At 47.4% G+C, this 14,539-nt stretch overlaps 1 protein-coding gene across 1 annotated transcript in view; it reads right to left on the minus strand.

The window, feature by feature from the left end:
- ARFGEF1 (ADP ribosylation factor guanine nucleotide exchange factor 1) overlaps positions 1-14,539 on the minus strand; it is a 49,616-nt gene that overhangs the window by 21,865 nt on the left and 13,212 nt on the right. The window contains exons 2-10 of the mRNA XM_054394653.1: positions 13,187-13,217; positions 12,578-12,734; positions 11,529-11,675; positions 8,150-8,329; positions 6,731-7,004; positions 6,072-6,185; positions 4,840-5,006; positions 4,032-4,165; positions 717-951 (exon numbers count right to left, since the gene is read on the minus strand). Of these exons, the coding sequence (XP_054250628.1) occupies positions 717-951; positions 4,032-4,165; positions 4,840-5,006; positions 6,072-6,185; positions 6,731-7,004; positions 8,150-8,329; positions 11,529-11,675; positions 12,578-12,734; positions 13,187-13,217 (1,439 nt within the window). The remainder of the gene's footprint in view (positions 1-716; positions 952-4,031; positions 4,166-4,839; positions 5,007-6,071; positions 6,186-6,730; positions 7,005-8,149; positions 8,330-11,528; positions 11,676-12,577; positions 12,735-13,186; positions 13,218-14,539) is intronic.

The following is a 14,539-nucleotide window of genomic DNA, read 5'->3' on the forward strand; positions in this document are numbered from 1 at the left end:
CTATGGGGTGATGCTCCTAATCTGCCATGTTCTAGGAGCTCCTACAATAGTGTAGGGTAGCTTATGTCCAATCTTCCTCAGACATGCCTTCATTTGCTGTTTGGGGTTTGGGGCAAGGATAGCAGTGATGGGAGCTCATCAAATGCCTGTCAGGGAAGCCAGGCTGTGGTGCATTTACAACCTACACAGTGGCTTGTGAGCTGTGTGAGCACTGGGTGAGTCCAGCACGTTGTGGGAGCAGGCTGTATGACTCAAGAGCAGCTCAGCCCTGTGTCTGCTGTGCTGAATGCTGCACATGTGCTACAGCCTTGTGGAGCACACACAGTTTGTCCTCAAAGTCTCCCAAACACATCCTGTTTCCAAGGCACATTCAGTCCCTCACCAAGGCTGCATTTCTGTCCAAGCTATGGTACTGGAAACTACTGCTTCCTCCCCAAGCAGGCATCAACACAACCTGAGAAATGATCAGAACACAAACCCCTTCTGACATGGCACTGGCAAACTGAGGCTCTTCCCCCAAGGCTGCCACAACACATCAGCTCACACAACAGCAGCCACACATCTACTCCTCATAGCTGCAACACTGCCAACATTTCTCAGTCTTTTCACACACACTTCAGACCTCCAGACTTCAGGGGTGCTCTGCAGGCTTCAGCATTGACAGTGACTCCCCAAAGGGCAAGGTAGCAAAGGGAAGGTGAGCTGATGGCACCTACCTCGATCTGCATCTTTAGGTGAGTCTTGAAGTTTGAGAGGAGGGTGAGGAATATGGACAGTGAAAGCTCAAAAACTTCTGGAACTGATGAGACTCCATTCTTTGACAGTGCAACACAAAGGTACTGCTTAATAGCATTAATGAACATCTCATTAGTCCTGAAGACAGGGCCTGCATTTTGCAGGATGGAGAGCAGCAGCTGCAGTGACAGAATCTTGGATCGCAGCTCATGAGATCTAGAGCAAGAGAAGGCACAGCAGATCAGCCACGAGGAACAAAACCCTGAGGGAGAAAGCCAGGGCACACCACAGGGACTTGGCCATGTGTTCATGAAATAAACCCCAAAGTGACACAACCTGCTGTGCAAAGTCATTAAGAGATGTTGATGTTGTTGGCTGAAGTGGTCAATCTCCAGCCAAGAATAAGCTTTGCCAGTTCCTCTCCTCTAGGGCACAGCAGCAACCCCCTGGCCAGAGGATGAGGGCAGGCATTCCTTCCTTTCAAGGCCTTTTAGAAGATCACATCTAAAACACCCAGCCCACCTCCAAGCCCTGACTGTGCAAAGGTGGGAATTCCTCTTTCTCCTCTGCTTCCACCAGGAAGTTGAAGGACCATCAAGTGAGGCTGCACTGCCTCACCTCCCTCCACCCCACAGGCCATCTCTTCATACCCTGCAGTGCTCTGTCTTGTTTCCCCATCCCGCTCCAAGAGCAGCTAAGACACAGAATGTGTCTGCTTCAGACGTGGCAATAACAAAGTCAGGCAACTGCAGGGCTGTCAAGTGCCCCACAGCAGCATCACTCTGCTGTCAGACTGAAGTTAGGCTCCAAGTCAGAACAGTGCTGCTATTTATGCTTTAACACCACAGAAACAGAGCCCCATCTAAAACCCCAGCCACACAGGAGGAGATCTGCAGCTATGAAAACCCACTGCACTTTAAGCAGCAGTCTGGGTGGGAGCATTCTCTCCTCAGACTCCTGAGGTGCCTTCTCACCTCTGCCCACCTCCAGGAGGCCTGCAGCTCTTCTGAAGCAGGTGCAGACACACACAGCTTGCCCAGCAAGGCAGTCAGTAGGTTCCACTGAACAGCCACCAGCTGCCAGAGGACAGTTATGAAACAGAAGGAACAAGGACAGCCCAGCCCAGACTGTGAAGAGCATTTCAAGTTAATGAAATGCCCCAAAACAGCTCCCTGGAGAAGGTTCTCAAAAAAAAAAAAAAAAAAAACAAACAACTCAGGCTGTGGACACTGCAACCATTCCAATCTCCTTTGAGGCAAAAGGCTTGGGGTTTGTACTGAGCACAGACAGCACAGGACCAGAGCACGCTTTGCTCTGAGATGTGGAATCTACCTCTGCAGAGATTCTCAATCATTGCCTGCTTCCCCCAGCTGCCAGCTCACAGCTGAGGCCATACCAATTCTGTATGCTGTGCAAAGCCCACTTGACTTAAAACAAGCCTCAGGACTAAAATCTACTCAGTGAACCTTCAGGATGTGTCCCCTCCATTTTATTCTACTCCAGGGAAAAAGGAAGTAAAGACACTGCACAAGGTCCTGGGAAGCATAATCCTGGTCTCAACTCCCTGTCTTGCCTTCGTAGGAGAAAGCTGCAGTGCAGTTACCTAGACCTTAACCAGACTTTCACTGAAGCCTTCCCAGCAACTCTCCCTGGCCAGATGATGCTGCAAGAGGCAGCCAAGGCTTTTCAAGATGCTCTCCATGTCCTCCCATCCTCTTCCCATTACAGCATGTTTGCAATAGCTTAAAAAAGCCACCAGTGCCTCAGCACCCCAGGCACTTCTCCAGCCATAAGACATCTTCTGATGCCGTTGCAGCTCATTCTTGTTACCCTAAATGCTGTTTCCTCCAGTTTGCTCCATGTGGAGACTCCCCTCAGCCCAATACAAACATCAAGGACTCCATGGATCCAGTGGAGATATTCCAAGTGCCTCAACAGCTCTTGCTGCTCTTCCAGGAGGAGTGAAGTCATTAAAGCCTTCAATAAAAGGCCAGGCTTAGTCTCAGTGACCCCCAGGATTTTCATGGCATTTCCTGGAAGATGAATTCTCAGAACTAGTGAGAGAAAAACCTTCATGTCTCAGTCTTCACTTTTGAATGTCCTGATTTTCCACACTGAAATAATTGGAGAATGGTTCTGGGCTAACCCTTCAAAGCCCTTTCTACCACATCACATTTTTTCCCAGCTTCTTAAATCCACAGCACAGATCAGTGATTAAAGTGTCTAAGTTACCTGCTTTGAGTCAGACCTTGGAACTGTAAAGCTGATTTTATTTTGAATAATAATTTCACTATGAACACTGAATGTTTGACTCACCAGAAGTCACACTACAGTTTCAGTGTCTTAGGAACAAAACAGCACCCCTCTGGAAAATGAATACCAGTTAGCTGTTCCTAATGTCCTAAAGAAGATACACAAAAATGCTATGCAAGAGCAGGAAAGCAGAGTTCTTTGCCAACACTCCCAACTAATACTGGCAACCATCTAGAGGAGAAGGTTTTGATTTGAATACAACCAAACTCTCAAAGCCAAACTGAAAGTTTGGTGCCTTCAGTGAGAGCAGAAGACTTCCAAACCAGCCAAAAAAAGACTTTGTCTTTAAATCACTCGTTTTGACTAAGGAGGTTGTCAAAAGTGTCCCAAGTTTGCAAAAGAATGAAACACCATCAGGAACTGATCATAGAATCAGAGAATTGTCAGGGTTGGAAGGGACCTCAAGGATCATCCAGTTCCAACCCCCTTGCCATGGACAGGGACACCTCACACTAGATCAGGCTGCCCAGAGCCACATCCAGCCTGGCCTTAAAAGCCTCCAGGGATGAGGCTTCCACCACCTCCCTGGGTAAAATGTTATAACCAGGGGCAGCTCCATGTGAGAAGCTTGTATGGAGACAAAGTAGAGTTGGGTACATGGAGTGGATGTGCAGTGAGCAAGAAATGTGAGAAGTGGTGGGGAATAAAGAGCAGCAGTTAGGAACTGAGGTTATTAGCAGCAAAGCTGCATTAGCCAGCCCCAAAATACCTGAAAGTCTTTACAAGCCCTTCTGAAAAGCATCACCAAGAAGATGCTGTACTTAGAGGCAGCAGAGATGGTAAGAAGCTTCTGAACAGGTAGCTGGGTAGCAGCAGTGACTTTCATTTAACACACAACATGCATGGAAAGACAAAGTGCTCTGCAGTCTCCAGGTTCTTTTTACCCTCCCATGATTGTTTCAATAACAGTTCCCTCACAAATACTGAAATAATTCATCTTCAATTCAAAAAGATTCATTGTGGTAGCTCTTAGTTCTACTCACTTTGGATCTGGTGGTCCATCTGACAGGGGCTTCATGGAGAGTTTACACAGTGACCTGAATACAAGGAAGGCATCCTTTTGTAAAATGTGGGAAAACTTAGCACCAGGAGTAGGTCCTGAAGAATTTCCAGATTCCTAAAGAAGTTAACATATTTCAGTATTCCATTTTGCATTAGCAGGTTGTGTAGGGCAATCCCCACCTCCTAGCAACAAGAAGTTAACAATTATACAAATACAACCAGGTCACTGCAGCTCTATGGTCTCAAGACCAAACCAAACCAAAATATTCTACAGTCTAGTTAAAAAGCACAAAGCCAAGCTGCCACCTCAGGAAAAAACTAAAGGGTGTAACCAAACCAGGTGGGGCAGGTTTAAGGAAGGAAACTTGCAGTGGACTGCCTTCAGCCATGTCCAGTCAATAAGCAGCTTAAAAACCACCCAAGCTGACATTTTAACAGAGTGCCAACAGTGGCAGGAGATATTTGGTACAAATTCTATGGTACATCCAACCTGGTCTTAAACACCTCCAGGGAAGGGGCATCCACAGCCTCCCTGGGCAACCTATTCCAGTGTCTCCCCACCCTGTCAAGAATTTCTTCCTGATCTCCAGTCTAAATCTGCCTTTCTCAAGATTCAATCCATTCCCCCTCATCCTGTTACTCCAAGCCCCTGTCTAAAGTCCCTCCCCAGCTCTCCTGCAGCCCCCTTCAGGTACTGAAAGGCTGCTCTAAGGTCTCCCTGGAGCCTTCTCCATGCAAACATGAGCAGTGACAGCCCTTTCCTCAGTGCTTGTGAATGTTCAGCTGTACCTGAGTATCGTTGGAAGAGACAGAAAGCCTGTCATCAGGTAAGGATGGTGTGTAAGCCACAGAGATTGGAGTCCCTGGAATTCCATTGGCCTGGATGTTCTCACTGTCACTGCCATCCTCTAACATGGTGCCATCACCACCTGCACTGTCAGCAGTGCCCTCCACGTCTGCCAGACAAAGACCCAAAATGACAGACAAATGTTACAGCAGAAGGCAAACTCAGAAGAGCTTTCAAATCTCCCCTTGACATGCTAGACCAATCCTAAGCAAAGTGCAGCAGAGCATTGAAGGCAGCAGTTACATGGCACTACGGAACTAAAAAATGCCAAGCGCTCTGAATTCCCACCAATGAAAACCACCATTAAAAAATGACATCATTTTATATTTCCAGCTTCTTTATTCTACCAAGTTTCCAAGATGTATTGAGGGGGAAAAGAAGTCACTGCTTTGATGTACACTTGCCAGCAGCACACTCTGTTAGGGGAGAGTTCATCTGGAGACAAACCAGAACAAAAACCAACCCAAGAATCTGTGTTATGAACAGAACACTCATCTCCAACACAGTGTGAATTCATGTCTCAGTCCTGGCCATTCTGCTGCTAAATAAGGCACAGCTCAGGTCAGACAGAAGGCTGCTTCCTTCAGCATGTAAATAAGGACATTTTTTGTTAAATATTCGTGGAACCACAGAATGAGTTGGCTTGGAAGGGACCTGAAAGCTCATCCAGTTCCAACTCCTGCCATGGGCAGGGACACCTCCCACCAGCCCAGCTTGCTCAAGGCCTCATCCAGCCTGGGCTTGAACACCTCCAGGGAAGAGGCATCCACAGCCTCCCTGGGCAGCCAGTCCCAGTCTCTCACCACCCTCACTAGAAAGAACTTTTTCCTAATCTCCAGTCTCAATCTCCCCTCCTCAAGCTTCAATGCATTCCCCCGCCTCACTCTGTCATACCAAGCCCTTGTCAAAATTCCCTCCCCAGCTCTCCTGGAGCCCCTTCAGTTACTGGAAGGCTGCTCTAAGGTCTCCCTGGAGCCTTCTCTTCTCCAGGCTCAACAACCCCAACTCTCTCAGCTTGTCCCCACAGGGGAGGTTTTCCAGCCCTCTGAGCATCTTCGTGGCCTCCTCTGGACCTGCTCCAGCAGCTCCATGTCCTTGCTCTGCTGGGGTGAATTGCTAAAAACCAAATGATGTCAGGATGCAGAATGCAATCAGACAGAGAGTGCCAGAGTACCTCCAACCACTATGTTCACCATTTCCTGCACAATGCTCTCTACAATTTCTTGTGCCTTCTCCTCACACTCGTTGCTGTCTCCATCATATGCTCCTCCATCAGCTTTAGAAAGAGCTTTAGAAAGAAAACAGAAACCCAAACAAGTGTTAGTGAGAAACTCAGAAATACGGGAGATGCTTTAATTGCATTGAAAAACTCAATTCCAGATCTATGAATAGGAGAGCCTGTGTTAAAAAAAGGCATCTTTGAATGCCCTGGAAACAGTATCTGCAGAATAAAAGCCCTGGAGTGTTTAGCCTATAGATGGCAATTAATGCATAGCCCTGAGCCACTGAGACACAGCAAGTTTGGGTTTTGTCAGTGTTTAATGCCTGTAAATGTCCTGAGTTTGAGAGGTTGTTCTCAAAAACTTTCATAGCATCACAGAGGCACAAAGAGCAATCTGCTACAGTGACTACAGAGCAATGGGCTAAAGGCTTCCAGTGCTGAAGCCTCCCAGGGGTGACGAGGACAAAAGACACTCTGCATTAGTCAGCCACCTGAAAATATCTGCCTGGTTCCACAGTGGGGAGAGGGCAGCAACAGACAATCCTCCAGCCCTTCTTTTTGCAGCCCCTCTCCCTCCCTCCCTCCCTTCCCCAGAAATAGACACTGATTACTGTCTGCTGCTGTGGCTTGGTCAGCTTCAGTCTGCTCATTCTCAGCACTGGAAATATCAGATCCATTTTCTGCCTCCAGATCCTCCTGCAGGGTCTTGTCCACATCGTTTGTGCTGTGCTCGAGCTCGCTCTCGTGTTCCTTGGACAGCTGGTCAGGCTGTGCTGGGATGTGTCTCAGCTGAGGTGACTCAGGCTCATGATGGCTTACTGGAGACTGCTGTAGATGGTGTTGCTGTCTGTGCCTCTCCTTTTCCATCTGTTTGGCTTCCTGAAGCTACAAAAACATTGCAATCACCTAAGAATTTCACCAGCTGAATGACTCAGGGGGCTGTAAGCATGCATTAGTTCATACAGAGGGCAGCTGCTGGCCCTGCTCAGGGCCTTCCTAGGGCTCCAATAGTTCAGCAAACCTTAGTATCCCTGCACATCATTCCTCTCTCACAGGATAATCTGCACTGTAGTTAACCACACCTTCAGTGAAGAGGAATGACTGAACTACACAGTACAGGCCCTGCAAAGGAGTTCAGCCAGGAGATGTGACAAGGACACCATGGAGAAACATCACTTGAAAGCTCTCACAAAGAGTAATCACTGGAGACCTTACAAGTTCTGTTATCCTACAAGCAGGTGGTACCAAGAGAAAGACCAAAAACCCCCAAACTAATAGGAAACTGCTGGGGAAAACCACAGCCAGGAGTTCAAACTGAAAAGAGCAGCACTTCCAAAACACTGCAGAAGATCCTCAGGAAGAAACCATCACACTTAAAGCTGTAAGACAAAGGCTGGTTCAGCTCTGTGCTTCTGGAGCTGGAATTCCCAGAGAGGGAAGAATTCTGCAACTTGACTAATGGATTACACCACCAGTCACTAAAGTCAAGCCAGAGCAAGGAGTCCTTTCAGGTGATGCCCTGAGGTTTTCTGGCCCTGCAGACCCAGGGTTTGAAGTTTTGTATTTTTCCTGGCTGTTATTTTGGCTCATATGATCTCAGTCCTTTCACTACTCCACTTAAAGCTTTTTTTGCTGCCTCTTTTGGGGTGCTACAGGTCTGAGCAGATAGCTCCTTTCCAATTCCAGCTCAGTGAGTTCCTTCTGGCATTTGGGGTTTGTTTGGATTGTTTATTTTGTTTGCAGCACACCACAACACTGACACAGACAGGCAGAGGGGCAACTCCTGACAGTATGACAACAGAAACACCCACTAAATACAGAGAGGCCACTACAAGAAGTTTAAATCCCCTACACCACATTTTACACCCATTTCAGAGTGCAAAGCACAAAAGCTCCAATGTAAGAGACCAGATTTACCTTGGGATCTTTTTTCAACAAAAACTTTCTCAGGAGCTAGAAAAGCCCCAAAGCTTTACTGATGACAAAAGCTGGTTTGACTTCAAGGCTGGGTTTTGTGTAGAGATACTCACTGCTTGATTCTCCATCCGTGCAAAAATGACATTCAGCATTTGTGTCAACGTGGCCTTGGCTGTGGTTTGGTTGATGAGATTTTTGCTTGCCAGGTAGATGTTGTAACATGTCCTTACAGCCTGCAGCACAGTCCCTTCGTGGATTTCTATGTGCTGAGATGTTACTGCAGTGAGCAAAGCCTGAACAAACAAACACACACACAGAGGCATTCTGGATCTGCCAAAACCTTTCTTGCCAATCAGTTTGCAAATGAATAAATACCAGAATTGGGTTCTCTTGAAAATACAAAGTACATTACCTGGAATTAAAGTTTCATTAAGTTTTCCCATGCAGCTGCATCAGAACATCACACACAGCAGTAACATTTAGTGGTTTTAATCAAAGTACCAAAGAAATTCATGTTTCATAGCACATGAGAGATAGTAACTGAGTTATCAGACTTGTAGTTAATAAGAGGCATCCTAGAATTTCCTAGGCACAAAAGATGATCAACAGAGCAGCTGTTACAGTCTGGAAAACAATCTAAAGGGTCCCAAAGGTGTTTCACAAGTAAGTGTAAAGGTGAAGAACAAGAAGTGTAATATTAGGCAGTTGGAAGTGGGACAACTACCCCTCCTGATCCCTCTTTGGGTAGCTGCCCTCTGCAGAAACTCCTCTTCCTTTCTCTTTAAGCTACTCTCTGCTTCTCTACACAGGAACAGGCAAGTAAGCCTGGAAAAGTGCAGGAAGCTGCCTAAGTCCTGTCACTGAACTGACCTTGAAGAACTTTGCCTGTGCTGGCTGAGAAAAGACAGAATCAACAACTCCTGGAGTGCAGCCAGGCAAGCAGAGCCCAGGCACAAACAGGCAGCTGGTTTCCCCCAAACACTCCTGTCCAGACCCTGTGCAGTCAGTCAGTACCCAGATTTAGATGAGATTTCTTTCTCCCAGCTCCAGAAAGTAACAGAGAGCCCCACACAATCCATCAGTTGAAGCACCACTCACCATTTCTCACTTGGAAGAGAAGGTCTCTTGCTGCCTAGCATTCAGGATGATACTAAAAAGCTTCAGGGGATCCAGTCTCCTCCTCTTTTGTTCCATCTGTGTCATTCATAAAGTTACTTCTTTGTGTCACCTTCTGTCCCCTTATTAAATTCTTAATCACCCAAATTTAACATTTCAAACTCCAATTTCAGCTTCCTTCTCAGTTCAGTAAAGACTTATAGAGGTTTTTTCCTCACCTTTTAATATCAGGAGACCAATCCTCCAGGCAGAGAAAAGGTGAGACTGACTCTGTGCTGTACTAATTGCCTCAGCAGCCTGAATTGCCCAAGTTTCTCCCCCATGCTTCTTGTGACTACCAGAGCTCAGTTCTTTTCACACCTCCTGATAAGGGTTTGTGGAGGCACAGAAATGTTTATGCAGATACAGAGCCAGATCTCCTCCACACAGTAATGCAAATTCCCTGAACAGCCACAACTCCCTTGCTGGCTGAGGAATCAGTCCTGCCTGCAGGGCATGCCCTTGCAGGTACCTACCAGCTAAAAACCTCCACTTGGCTGCAGAGGTCCTACAGCCACTTCTTTGGGTTTCTTTGCCTCTCAGGCACTAGACTCAGCAAACCTCACTGGTTCCTAACCTTGCTGGCAAGCTGAGGAGCATTTTAAACTTTGATCTTTCGCTAACTTCACTCATGTTCAGTTTGATTCAGAAGCATCCTCAGACTATGACTCATGCTTGCTTCACCTCTCAATGCCATCTCTTGCTCTACTACCACAGCCCAGCAGGATCACACAAAAATCCCAACCAGCTACACAGCAACATTGCAGGTCCTTGAGAGGTGGAAGAACAAAAGCTCTTCCTTCCTCCCAGCCCTGCACTTACTGCTCACCTCACAGCAGCTCTAGGGCATGAAGCCACCTGTGTTGCTTCAATGGCAACACATGAGCACAGCTGAGCACAAAACCACCTTCCCCCAGCCAGGTGCTTTCCTGGTGTTGGGGGTTGGTACCAGTATTTCTTTCAGAAGTGATTTCAGGTGATTCAGAGTATCAGAAGGTGCCATGGCAGGACAAGAGCTGGGAGCAAAGCCTGGACAGAAAAATGCCTCTGCAGAGATCAGAACAGCGAGCTACTGACTATGGAATCACAACATTAAGTTGCTCTTTTCCATCATGGCAAAGATTTGCTGCTCCAGGCTTTTTGCATCTGAGTTCCTGCTCCTTCTGGTCACACTTAGCTCATTTGTTTTCATCCACTCTCTTCAGCCAGAGCTAAGGAGAGATGATTAAAGAAAGAATACCTGCTTGACTCTGCTCCTCCCCTTGGCTGCTCCTTTGGCATGGAAGGAAACCTCTGAGCAAACACTAAGCACCTCATTACACTTCAGGTCCTTCCAGAGAATCTTTCTTTAGTCACTAGGCCTTCAGGCAGGGAGGACCAAGAGCATTGGGGAGAGAAGGGATTACAGGAAGAGGGAGACAGAATGATTTCTGTCACTGAGAGTGCTGTGATCATCAAATCAACAAGAGCTTCCCTCTACAAGGTAAAAGATGTCTTCAGTGCCTGGGCAAAATAACCCAACAGCAGCATAACCCCACATCTAACAACCACCTGCTGGAGGAGTGGAGGGGCATGGGAAAGGCAGGTGTGGGCTATGAAAAGGAGCAGGAGAACAAACTGCCCTCTTTGGAAGGATACAAGGGTCTGCAAGACACCCAACACCCCAGGCTACAAACACAGCCACAGCAGACAACCAGCACCCCATCCCTCACAGCTAGCTGCAGCTGCCTTGCACCACTCACCCTCGCAGCCACCCAGAGCCCACTGGGTGTCATTTCCCCTTGGTGCTTAACTTCTATCAGTTGGCACAGTAATTCCCTGTAATAAACACCCATCATTAATGGGTGCAATCAGAAAGCTGCTACAGTTCACCCCAGAAACACTGATTTTTACAACCCTTACACAAGCTATGGAAAGAAGCCTCAGACCTCCTTCAAGCAGGAGTGTGACCCAGCAGCAGAGAAGTGCCATGGTAACAGCTGACTGCCAGGTCTAATTGCATTTCATCAAGTAATTCCAAACTGGATTGCAAAATCTGCTGCTTAATTGCCATCTTCCCTACTGGGAGTGCAGGATTATTTGACAGTAATTCCTCACAATTATAAAGCTCCACTCAGCTGCTGTGAATGAAATTTCACCCAGTGGTCTGTGCACAAAACTTGAGGTCACAGCCAGGAATTCACCCAAAAAGCAGTAGGAGAGAGCAGGGAAAGAAGCATAAAACAAGTGCCCAGCTCAAACAAGAGCCAGAAAACAGTGCAGAATCACCATTACATTACCAAACACCAGTGTCCTGCTGCTGTCACACTGGAAGTACTGGAGCATGAACTGCATTACCTTTATTATCTGTAGCTGAACCCCTTCGTCTGTCTGAGGGCCTTGAAAGCAGCCACATATTGTCTCAATAATTCTATCAATTAATTTTTTGCCTGGAGCTGTGCTGTCTGGAGCATTCCCTGTCAAGTGTCCATATGCTATAAGTTTCTGTGGAAAAAGAAAAAAAAACCCAAGCACATAAAAAAAGGCTTCAAAAATAAGCCAGCTTTTCATTATAATAAATAAATTCACTCTGTAGCTCTAACTTGCACAGAATAATTAAACCAGGACATTCTACCCCAATTCTCAGCCAGGATTTTTTTTTAACTGCCTTCCAGATTTATTCAGTTTTCACTGTATTCAATACAAAGTTTGTCAGCAAGCTTAACATTAAAGCTTTTCTGTATCAGTTCAGAGCATTTTAAACCAAACAGGACTCTCAAAAGTAGCTCACATCACACCAGGCTTCCAATGGAGTCAGCACACAAGCAGACAGAGCAGCAGCAAATGCTCTGTGCTTAAGCTGCACTCTTCTGGTTTGAAGTGTTCATAGATTCATAGAACAGGTTGAGCTGGAAAAGGACCTTCAGGATCATCCAGTTCCAACCCCCTTGCCGTGGGCAGGGACACCTCCCACCAGTCCAGGTTGCTCAAGGCCTCATCCAGCCTGGCTTTGACCACTGCAAGGGCTGAAGCCTCCACAACTTCTCTGGACAACCTGTTCCAGCAGCTCACCAAGATGACAACTAGCAGCAAATGCATTTAATAATGCTGGACCTGTTGTGCCAGCTCAGCACAGAGACACAAACCTGAAATATCAGAGATGAAAACATGCTGCTGTGCATTGACCTAACCAACCTGATCCAAGCACAGAGCTGTGGCTATACAGACACAAACATGGTTGGCCTAGGGGATCTCTGGAAGTCCCTTCCAACCCTTACCTGCTGTGAGGAAGGGATTTGAGCTGTTGTGTGTGCAACAAAGCGAAACAGCAGAAAGCCAGTGGCTTCACTGGCACCCCCCTGCAGAGCAGCAGGGTTTGGGGTGGGCAGGGGGCTCCTGATACAGACCTGTAAACAGTCTAGAGATGTGCTGACGATGCGGGGGCACTTGGACTGGCAGGCCAGCTCAAACGGGAGGAAGTATTTGTCTGCTTCAATGAAGCTGCTCTTGGACTTCACAGGTGGAAGAGTGCTGGAACCAGGCTTTGCTTCTCCATGAGGGGGACTGGAGAGAATGACAGCATTAGAGCACTACAGGTGATCACACACCCGGCACCACCACAGCGGTAAGAACGAAATAGCAAGAACATCAACATGAGGAGGGAGCCCTTTCTCTGAAGGTGAGCACAATGACCTTTCCTGACCTTGAGCCCCATTTTCCCCCCCTCTCTGGCCAACACCTTTCCTGACCTGGATCCCTATTTCCACCCTCCCTGGCCAGGCACCAGCCAGCTCTCTGAGCTATTTTCTGCCTTTCTCCCAGAGTCTGTGCCTTGCACCCTCACAGCCAGTCACTGCAGCAGCACTTTTAGCACCTTTCCAAATGCCACCAACCTTAAAAAGACAGTGAAAAATGCTCTTCAGAGAGAGCCCAGCTGTCCCCCAGTGCAGATTAAGTATGCACACAGACTAGGAAGGTGAGAGCCCCAGCACCCATCAGAATGAGCCACCACTTACCTCTGTTTTTCTGTTTCAGCCTTGATTTCCTCTGCAAGAAGAAACAAAGGCAGAGTTATGGCAATGCTATCACAACCACACCCCCAAGATTAACGGTAAATAATCAGAAAGCAGAACTATTTAGGCAAACCAGGACTGGCTTGAAGCAGAAAATACAAATTTATAAGCAGCTTTGTAAGAGCTGCTACTCTTCCCCTGCACTGGTTGCAGGGCCATACAAAGCAGGAACATAAATCCCATATTCCAGGTGTCCAATACTCCTCAGCAGGTAACAGCCACAAGTCTGGCAGTCAGCAAAGGGAAGTCTGCTCCCTACCAGGTTATGATGCTTCATCCATTGACCTGCTTGAACACAAACTCCTGACCAACAGGAAGCAGCAGCTCTTCCTCCCTCCCAGCATCTTCACACCTTTCATTATTCTGCCTCCCACCTCTGCACTCACACCCAGGAACTCTCCTCCTCAGGATGCTCTGACGTTTGCTTTGCTCAGCCCTGACTCCTTTAGCTCCTGAGCTAAGAGAATGTTACCAAACTCAGCCTGCTGTTTTCTTCCTGCTGTGTCAGATCATCTCTGGGTTTAGTCTCTGCTTTGTAAGCTTGCAAAGGTTACCAAATCAATCACAAAGCCCAGGCAGAGCCGCTCAAAGCCCTCATTGTGCTGCTGATGCTCTAACCAATTATCACTACTCCTTAAAATCCTACAGGGAATTGTCTTCAGGCTCAGTCACGACAGCTCACATCAGAGAGGGATCTTCTGTCAGTGAGGGAAGCACAGCACAGCTCCAAGGGAAGAGCTTCACCAAGTGTCACTCCAATGGTACTACTGTTCTGAGCAGCACTGCATCAGGCTGGGAAACAAAGTCTGCAATTTCAAACCTTTGTTAAATAAGACAAAGGCTGACAAATGATTTTAGGAGACCAAAGTGTTGTAAATGGCAGACGAGCACATGACAGGAAGGAGGCAGAGAGAAGACAAACTTTCCTTCTACCCCTGAGAACACAGCAATCCTGATTTCCTTTGCTGTCTGATTGCTCCTGCTGCTCTGCAGGCCAACACACAAGTTAATCACAGCACAATTTCACGGTCATGTACCAGCCACAGCCAGCAGGAAGCACACAGGAGTCCAACAAGTGTGAGCAGAGAAAAACAGATGATAGCAGAGGTAGCTAACGACTCTCTTGCTAGATAAACAACCTGCTGAAGCCAGCTGAGCCACAACACTAACACAGATTAACGAGAAAAGGCAATCCCTGACAAACTTCTTTGGTGTGAGGGTGCTGGAGCCCTGGAGCAGGCTGCCCAGAGAGGTTGTAGAGTCTCCTTCTCTGGAGAGCTTCCAACCCCCTCCCCG

This window comes from Indicator indicator, chromosome 31 (genome assembly GCF_027791375.1).
Source record: "Indicator indicator isolate 239-I01 chromosome 31, UM_Iind_1.1, whole genome shotgun sequence".
NCBI lineage: Eukaryota > Metazoa > Chordata > Aves > Piciformes > Indicatoridae > Indicator > Indicator indicator.